Genomic DNA, 10,326 nt, shown 5'->3' with positions numbered 1-10,326 from the left:
CGTGGTGCGTATTTGATATCAACATTTCCGAAACAGAATCGAGCAAATTACTACCAAGTCCGAGGCTCATTGACAACATCCGAAAAATGTTTGAAACAATTTTAACTATTTTATGGTAATAAAGCTTCACATAGCATATTTCTTTAGATATTTCGTTCATATTCTATTTATAATTTTTCACATAAGTCACTAATTACACAATTGTCTTCACAAAAAATATATCCTAAAATTTAACTTTTAAAACATGTGTTCACTTGACATAAGCGGATTAGTGTTACCAGATATATGGATACCAATACCATCTAGTGACCAAAAAATGGCAGATACTTTTTATATAATCCAATATTTGTTTCCATTGTGGTATTTTAAATAACGGCATTTGAATTTTACTAATAATGTAAAACTACACGACAAAAAATGCAACCTTGCTGAATTGTCGCTCTTATCACGTAATCTTCTACTAGAAAAGAAATGTTGTGCATTTATTTTCAGTGTATATATGCAAACCTTTATAATACTTTCAAAAAAAAAGCTGTCTATTCAAACAATGAAATGCTCAGTTCAAATTTAATGAAACCTTCGTATACAGCGATCATTATTCCTTCAAATCTGGTACATACGGAATATAGATTACGGTTGAAATCATTTTTAACAACAGAAAATATTATAACTTCCAACTTGGTGTAATGATCGATTCTATAGTTAAATTTGGTTTGACATATACAAACGACAATGTCGATGGACCAATGAGAGTTTTGACTCTTTTTGACTATATCAAGATAATGCTTACCATTTTCTTCGATTATTATTCAAAACAGAATTGTTCGTAGTAAATTCATCTCTGCAAGTCATAATGTCACACTTTATAATAAGTTTCCAGGCCAAACTGTCTTCCATGAATAGAATTTGATTGTCGATATTCGCTATAATGACATTGACGTTATTAAACTGCTTCACATAGAGAACAGTGTATTATATCTTTAAGTCAGTAAATTGAAGTTTAGGGACACCATTGGGTTGGTGATGACTTAGCAGGAAACCTCAAGCTAAATGAACTGCTTGCATTAACAAAAGATGTAGTTATGCGAACGGAAGCTACTCCAGCTTGAACTCAATAACAGCATCCGAGAATCGAAGGACGAAAAAGGACCCAAGTCGTTTCGTGGTCTACTTCGAGTAATCCTTCAACTCAGTGGGGCCACTTGTTGGACAGTGTGCTGTCCCAACTTCCTAACATATATATATATATATATATATAAATTGAAGTTTTAAACATATTTTGCTCGGTCGAATACTCACAAACGTTTTAGCTTTGCTAGTCCCAAACCTTCTTTTAAACACATTGTATAAAATAACTTCTACAATATATATATAAACATTTCAAAAACTATATTACTTGTAGCTTTTTTAAAATCTAATCGGATATAATAAATTGATGGTGTTGATCTTAAAAACACAAACCCAACATTAATTAAAAATGTAAAGCCCATATAATCGAAGAAAATTATGCCGCATTTTAACACATTTTACAGCTACAAAATTAACTCATAAAAAGTTTCTTTAACGTTTAGCTTAACATATTAAACTTCTTAGATACTTTTATAGTCTCACAAGCCAACAACTGCAGTCACAGTAACAAAATGAAACTAAGAAGTAGAAAATCATGTTTGAGCACAAATTAATGAACTCCAACTTTCATTGATGCAGAGGAAATTAATGAACTGTTAAAAGACATAAAAACCATATGAAATAGTTCAACATTTCTATAGATAAATTGGCTATAAAAATTAACAGCAACACTTCAGGAAAACTTAAACGTATGCATAAAATAATACGAATTATAACAGATAAAAAGTTGGAGAAACGCACACTCACGCTCACCCATAAGCGAGCAACGCTAGACGGCAACAATAACTCAGAAGCGTATTAAGTACGCACACAAAACCTGTAAATATGAAAGTATCTTCGGGATTCTAAGAACGCCGGTCGAGTTCGAGCTCGAGAGTGTTGCAGAATAAGTTTTTAATACGCAAGTGTAAGATTAAGTTGAGTACCGCATCAGCGCTGTGAATACAATATCTAGCCTGCGTAAATACTTGCAAGTGCCGCAAATGGTTGGAGTCAGTTGCCAGTTGCCAGTTGGCAGTTGCCTGTTGCCTGTTCACTGGCAAAGGCACCGATTTGGCTTGAGGTCTCCAGTCACATTAAGCCAAGTCGAAAGATTTAATGGTTATTTGTACAAAGTCAAAACAGATTTTGTGCGCTTTCAGGATTTTTATATTTTCATATGATTTTATTACGGAATTTCGGATAAAGGCCGTCTTGAGCCGCTAAACGAATTGACACTTAATCATGACATAAAAAAGCGAAACGAAATTTTATGAGGACTTAAAAACGATATTGCAGCACCGAAACAGGTACGAGCGGCATATTTATGCCGCATTTAGTTTAATTCGCACTTGTTTGAATTTGTTGTTTATTTGACGCGATTAAATCGTTACTTGAGTTATAAATAGCAAAAAAAGAATTGCTTTAATTAAACGGAAAGCCGCAGCACTCAAGCGCAGCACTCATCTTAGCAGAAATAAATATTTTACTCAATCAACTGAACTTTGGGATGAGATCGTACCATAAATAATTAGAAAAGGATTTTAAAGAGTTTCTTCTATAAAGTTGTAAGATAGGTTTAAAACTATCAAGAACAGAGTGGAGTGCTCATAATTAGTTGCTTTATAAAATTATTTGGTATAGACCAAAGATATTCATTTATAGACATGGAATATTTAGATTTATAGACATGGATTATGGCCAACCGGGTGTAACGATGCTTTCTAAAGTCCAATTTGATTAGACATGCATAAACAATGATGTCGTTGTCCTAATAATAGTTTTATAATAGTTTTTACAGATCTTAGGATTGACTCAGTGAAAAAATATATCAGAGACAGAACTCTAAAATTATTTGCTAAAGTTGATACGCTACTTAACCCCGCCTTAACAATCCTCAAGTCCACTTCTGGACTCTCAGGAAGATATGCTGATTTAAGGTCCGTCATCAACTAAAAGACAAAGAAATGATATGATTTCTTAACCCAGTTAAGACCTAGTGTGGGGTAGATATAAGCACCCCAGCCATTATAGAGTAAAAGTGCGTAATAGCACTAACTCAAGAAGAAGAATCAAGAATCAAGAAGATAATCTATTTTTGTCAAATGGACATTTAGACTCAATGACAGATATATATAAACAGATAAATGGACAGTGAAAATTGCTTAGTCTATTTATTTTGTTATTCTTAATGAGATCATAGAATAAAGTTCAGAGTAAGCTATACTCCTTAAAAATAGGTTTTTGTAATAAAGCCATCTATTGGTAGTTAGGTATATGCGCCGATACGATTGTCGTGACTCTTTGAAAGACTTCGATTGCTACATGAAAGACTTGTTACTTGAAACAACAGTGATTTTATCGTAAAAAGTCAGAAGAAAAGACTATGAAAACATTATTTTATCTTAAAATTCTACATGAATTGTGGAGTCGCATCTTACGACCTCACCAAAAATGTCAGTAGTTTTTGTTTCAATTAAAAACATGATAACAAGTGAGTTCTTGAGAGAAAACACATCACTGTTATCGATCATCCACCGTATTAACCTGACTTGAGCCTATTCGACTTGTGGGAATTCTTCAATCTCAAGTCGACTATGAACCGATGGAATACGTTTCGATGACGGATAAAATTTAATTTTTTTTTTTTCTCTTGTTTTTTTTTTCTTAACAATATATTATTAAAAATTAAAAAATTAACACAAAATAAAAAAATATATATATAAATTGCATACAACTAAAAAATATTTAAATTAATTTCAAAATATTTAAAAATAGATCAACTTCAGATAATTAATAGTGAAATAAGAATTATCAATACATTATTGAAATTATAAAAGTTGATTATTTAAATTGTTGAGCATCTCTGATTGTGTAAATAGATATTTCACCTGCTTGAACATCAAAACCAAATAAGGTAGAATCATGTTGTTCTGAAACTTCTTTCTTTGACTCTTTTGCAAATACACCCAGCATACCAGGTGGAATTTTAGCTTTACCCTCATGCCGTACAACAGCTGGCAAGGTAGCGGAATCTAGGAATTTATGAATCTTTTGCCCACCTGGAATTTTGACTGGTCGTCGTTCATCATAAAACTGGAAGAAATTAAAATTTAACATTTGGTTCTTATATAGATATATAGCACATTTATGTAGTATATATATTATATACATAATAGTACCGCTTAACTATACTTTAAAAACTGTAAACTTTTAGTTTAAGTTAACAAATGCTACTAAAACTAAATGTTTCGAGTCGGTTTATGCAGCTTAATAGTCCATATATAGTAAACCGATCAGAAAATTTTTATATTGTTAAGTTGTATTATATTATAACCTATCTGATACAATATGAATGTTATATCTTCAGTCAAAAACTGGTGTCACTAAGCACTTAGTATATCGCAAAAAAGATCTTTAATATGTTTTAATTAAGACTAACAGGTTAGTTCTTGACATACATCGTAGGGTCGCTTTATTTCATATAAGAAGAAATGTATTTTGATAATATTAGACATAATAGTTTTTAACTCCATTTTCCAAATGAAGAGATAATTTTAATAATGTTAAACACCTACTAAAATAATTTAATTTAATTATAATTTAATGTAAATTATAATTACTTTTTCAATCCTCTTTAATAAGGATATAGAGAATAAAGATATCATGTTTTATAGTTAAGGATCTAATCTAGTCTTCTAACTTTATTTAGACAACAAAAGCTTTTGGTCTTATTACTTAGACTTATAAATATAATAAACTTACATTTTTACAATCAGAAGATATATAAGCCTTTTTCGGTAATTTTGTTGAGGTATTCGGTATAAGGTCACTCTCATCATAAGTCGTCATTTTGCCAATACAATTTGACTTGAAATCCAAATTTTTAAAAACGGCTGCTTCGTTAATGTTGGATGTTGTGTTGATAGGTTTGAAATTTATCATAAGTGGAGCGTTTGTGGTTTTGTGAATATATGCTCCAATTGGGCTTACAATGTCCTTAAACTCATTGTTAGTTTTCCTTACTAATGGTTTGGTATTTTTAAATAAATCAAGTTTGGGCTTATTTTTATTTATAGCAGAATGATTCTCCTTATTTTCAGCTCGTTTATGATATTCTTTTGTTAACACTGACTTCTTTTTAAATGCTAAAAATATTAATGTTAGAGAAAGGACATAAAAGAAATAAATAACTAAATAAAAATTATTTTAAATGAAACAAACTTTTAGCTTTTGTTTTATGGACTCCATAAACAGTTTTAGAATTCTGTTTTTCATCTGCTCCTTTCTTTTTAATTGGTTTGTCAACAATTCCTGTATTTGTTTCAGCTAAGTACTGATTAATTAGGTAATCAACTTCTTCCAAAGTATTATCAAAACTTAAGGACAGCATAACATCTCCAACACCAATTTGAGAATTTTCATTTGGCTCTGACTCACATTTTATAGCATTTAAAGAAATCGCGGACTTAATAATTTCATCTATTTCATCCTGATCATATGTATCTTTCTCCGTGGAAGCTAAATCAATAATAGAATCATCAAACTTAAAATTAAAATCAAAAATATTTTTATCTTCCGCATCACAACAAAATGCATCTGCCTTTTTATTGCCTGATGATACATTCATCAACTCATTCTTGTTTAAATGGGTGTCTGCGCCATCCACTCCAGCAAATTCGTGTTTCTTCACATTTGTTAAGTTATAATTATAAGACTGACAATTATCATATACTGTGGTATAGAAATTGGTACTCATTTCATCACTGGAATCTTCGTTTGCAGTGTAATAACTTGTGCAGGATACTTCAGACTCCTCACCTTCTTCAATAAATGTAGAAGAACGTATTGAGCAAACCAGTTTGACTAGTGATTTCTCTGAGTCAATTGTATCCATACAGCTGTTCTCCCACAATCGTGTTGGAGGCTCAATATCATCTAGTTGTGTCAAGTCACCGCAAAATATATTCTTAAAATCTTCTCTTGTTTGATCTGTATGTTCATCATTTATATTCAAGTCCAAATTATATTCACTAGTTTTGTTTACGTTATCTGAATGAATTCAAAACTGCTAAAAATATTGAACTGTGGATATCTTTTTATTTAATTTACCTCGCTCATCCCCATCTTTTGTCTTACCATATAAATATTTGTGCAGGGTGCTGTCTGGATCAGATGCCGATTTGTTGCACATCTTTTCAAGAGTCTCAAAGCTATCATTGGAACTATCATCAGATTCTTTACTAGCAAACCATTTCCGAAACATCTTGTATTTTTTTTTTTTGAAAACTGATATTCACGGTTGATGGAATATATATTTTTATTTTTTTTTCAAAATTTGTATTTGCTTGCTACTATATTTTCTATTTGAGTTATTTGACATTTCAAATAAAATGGTATTTTAAAATATTCAAGTGCTAATATATTTTTAAAAATTCGTTATAAAAAACTTCCATAAATTAAAAATATATTTAGTACCACTATGACTTTATATATAAATATATATCATATTATATATATCTTATTATTATATACATCATGCTTTATATGTTATTTTACCACATTTATTAATGCTTTCAATAATTTTACTTTTTTAACTTACAGCCATACCAGATTTTAAATTATAATATGCTAAATATCGAAATAAACTAGTAAAGACTAGTACGACTAGTAAAGACTAGTAAATTCATTTAAAGTAAAACAAAGGGTTGTATTTAAGTTTTTCATTAAAAGTATTCAATGAGATAATTTGTCCAACATCTTAAAACGCTTCGGACATTATTAATATAGTATTATTTTAATATGTTTTTGTTGCATTTTTAGCGAATGCGTTACTCATAGTCTTGTACAGCTTTCTGAACCATAACGGTATAAAATTAGCAAGTTGTGGACAATACTATCTCTCTCTTTTTTTTCCCTCTCTAACCCTTTATTTCTTTCCCAATCAATTGAGGAACTATACTCATCTCTAAGCAAGAAATCGCGAGATATCAAATGCAAGGCAAACGAAGTAGCCAGACGGAGTGCTTCAGGAAACCACTCCGAACACCTAAAAATTCTGGGCACATGGTTGACATCATTCAAATTGTTGTTGAGTTTTTTTGTGTGCTGATATGTAGAAATCTGTGTGCAAGAAATTCAGCACTCTCACTGGAATATCCAGTAAAGATAACAGTCATGTGATATGTTTACACATGGATCATAGACAATTAGAGAACAATGTTAGAGGATTGAATTATTCCTTTCGTAGTTGTGGAGAACTCGATAAAAGTGCCTAACATCAGCTTTGTTTTTTACGCGGCTCATACGCGGCATCACGTTACTATTCTACCAGGTTCCTTTTTGCAAGATATTAGCTAACTCCAAGATATTCAACTAAAAAATATTTTAATCTTTACCAAAAGTTCAAGGTGATTTTGAACTTCTGAGTTTTCTTTATATGGCAACACAATAGGCCTAAATGAATCGTTTTGGATCGCCGGTATAACGTAAACTAACCTAACATGTATTTTCGACATAACTTTTGCAATTCAGATGTTGCTACAGTTTTTGGACATCATTAATAGGGATTATCTCTAGGTCTATAGACCATTCTTATTGAAGGAACAGATTCTGTGACATATTGATAATTTTAACATACAATTTTTATATGTCTTATTAAAAAAAAGAAGGCCTGTATGAAATTTTCAATATATTCTTATAAAAGATACAATATAAAATACTGTCAGTGTTTCAGTTATATTTTTAGCACATAGATGGCGCTTTACAAACTTTTTGAACTACTTAATGTTGATAAGTTAAAGCTAATAATTAATAAATTTTTGATCTCAATTTTTTTGTATTAAAACTAAATTTAAAACTAAATACTCTGTTTTGAAATTACAAAATCTGTAAATAAAATATTTGAAATATTTAATCGCTATTCCAGTTTAATGAAAAGTAAATAATTGACATAAAAATTCATGACAAAATAATTGAAAACAACAAATTAAGTATGTGTTTTCTGTACACGCGTTAGTAATTAAAAAATCTTGTTAGCAAAAAATCAACAAAAAAAAGAATTAATAAATTATAAATTAAATTATAACGAGTACTGTCAAAAATTAATTGAAAACCCGTCAAAAACGACCTTTGTGTTTAATTTTTATGGCACATTTTGTTCAAGTTGAGAAGGAGTACGTGGGTTGCTGAGCTCGAATTCGATATTTATTTCAACGCTTTTTATTTAATTTTAATTACACAAATTTATTGCATTTTAAGTAGGCAAGATTTACGCATTTATGCAGTTGTAAAAGCGTTTAAATTAATTAAGACTTGTGACAAAAATGCTGCTCAACTCGAACTTTTGTTACCGGTTTCAGTTTGTGAGTGGCTAAGTGCGACACATGAACCTAAAACAGAAATAAATTTTATTTTTGAGTATAAATAATAAATTTATATATATATATTAATTATATTGCATTATTCTTTTATAAATAATTGTCGAATTATAAAGCAAAATAAAACAGTTTTAGATTAGATTACAACAGCTTCAGTATCCGTCAAGCATATAAATATTGTACAAGTCAATTATTTACAATTTACTTAATTTTTACTAACTTTATACTAAAATTTATTTAAAATTCAAAATACATACATAGTTATATATGTAAGCTCGTTTTTAACACTTTTTGGTATTAGCATTATATGACATTTAACTTATTCGATACACCAATTGACTTAATGTACCAAATTTGCAAAACTGAAAAACTGAAACTGTAGTCTATCTACCAATAGATAAATAGAGAGACAAACACATAGACATGTAGTCAGACTGATATTTAGACCGACATGCAAATGTACATTTATATTCAATGATAGATATATAACCAGATAGATGGACAGTGAAAATTACTTAATCGATTTATATTATTATCCTGATGGGCATCATCTCAATAAGTTAGTGCTGTCTATGGTAACAAAGTTTTCTTTGAACTTCGTCAAATGGAAAATATTAGAAACTAGATCTCATTCTCTTCTAATATTGGAAAATCCTAAAAATAATGTCTAAATATCTTCTGTTTGACAAAATTCAATTGACATCTATTGACATTGCAAGAAACAATTGTACATAGAGTTTTATATGAATTTTAATCTTAGTTATGACGGTTATGACAGTTTTACTTAATAGTAGTAAATTTTAGTGATAGCAGTGAATTATAAAAAAAGGATTTTATTATTTTTAATTAATTGAATTTTAAGATGGATGACTACATAGCTGTTTCAAGCATTGCCAAATGGAGTTTTATGTTAAATTTTCATGTAAAATGGATATTAGCACTAGGCTCTGTGCCATCTATATATTTTTTATTTACATAACATAGTAGAGATTATAACACAAACAATAACAAAAAGTTTAAAAAAATGTTTGTGTGTTATACCGTGTTCACATGAGAGTTTTGTTTGTAATTTTAACTGTCAATTGTTGTTGCTTTTAATGCAAAATGAAAATTTTTGACAGCTAAAATTGCCAAGAGTATTATCATGTGATAATTATATCTTTGTACAAACCTCGTCTTCAAAATGATTTTTAAGAACTAATAAAAATATATTATCATTGATATTACTGCTGTTTGATTCGTCTGAAGTTTATTATTTAATTACGTTTATTTCAACATATTTAATATTGAAATAAAGATTTATTTATCCATAATAATCTACTTCAATAATAACTGAGATATTATAAAAAAATTCAACAATTTTATTACATTTTGTGAAAAGTGAAGAGTAAACTACATTTTTATCTAAACATAAACTGATTTTAACAAATTTAGTAGCACAATAATTTTATAAATGCACATTTAATTGCTTCCTTTAAAATATATTTAATAAAAATTATGGTTTTGAGCTCAACAAGCGTAAAAATATAAAAATATTTAATTGCATAAAAATTCAATTAAAATTTGGAAAATAAATTAAATTAATATTGAAGCAATTATCATCAATGCATTTTTATTGGTAGCAATTATTTCCTATTTGCTTATTAATAACAATTTTTATTAAATTTATATATATAAAAGTAATAAAAAAAAAAAACAAAAACATTTTTCAAAAATTAATTCAGTAATTTTGAAATTCAAAAATGGCTTAATTAACAATTTTAATTAAGTAATTCAACAAAACAAAATTCAATCAAAAACTTCCTCGTTACAATTTTCGATTTTCATTTTATAATTTTTT

At 28.9% G+C, this 10,326-nt stretch overlaps 1 protein-coding gene across 1 annotated transcript; it reads right to left on the bottom strand.

Moving 5' to 3' along the window:
* Positions 1 to 3,928: 3,928 nt before the first annotated feature.
* Positions 3,929 to 6,408, bottom strand: LOC119669809. The gene is made up of 4 exons (XM_038079837.1): positions 6,220 to 6,408; positions 5,332 to 6,159; positions 4,873 to 5,255; positions 3,929 to 4,203 (listed from the first exon to the last, which is right to left on the bottom strand). The coding sequence occupies exons 1-4, from the start codon at positions 6,371 to 6,373 to the stop codon at positions 3,952 to 3,954; spliced, it is 1,617 nt and encodes a 538-aa protein (XP_037935765.1). The 5' UTR covers positions 6,374 to 6,408; the 3' UTR covers positions 3,929 to 3,951.
* Positions 6,409 to 10,326: the final 3,918 nt, after the last annotated feature.

The sequence above is a fragment of the Teleopsis dalmanni genome, chromosome 1 (genome assembly GCF_002237135.1).
Source record: "Teleopsis dalmanni isolate 2A chromosome 1, ASM223713v2, whole genome shotgun sequence".
NCBI classification, from domain to species: Eukaryota; Metazoa; Arthropoda; class Insecta; order Diptera; family Diopsidae; genus Teleopsis; species Teleopsis dalmanni.
This window is presented reverse-complemented; position numbering and strand designations above follow the sequence as displayed.

What these genes read in the sequence shown, in the direction of transcription:
- LOC119669809 (XM_038079837.1), bottom strand. Translation starts at nt 6,373, where the DNA reads ATGTTTCGGAAATGGTTTGCTAGTAAAGAATCTGATGATAGTTCCAAT. An exon ending in AAAAGATGGGGATGAGCGAG is followed by an intron (nt 6,160 to 6,219) that starts GTAAATTAAATA and finishes GAATTCATTCAG; the next exon opens with ATAACGTAAACAAAACTAGT. An exon ending in CCATAAAACAAAAGCTAAAA is followed by an intron (nt 5,256 to 5,331) that starts GTTTGTTTCATT and finishes TAATATTTTTAG; the next exon opens with CATTTAAAAAGAAGTCAGTG.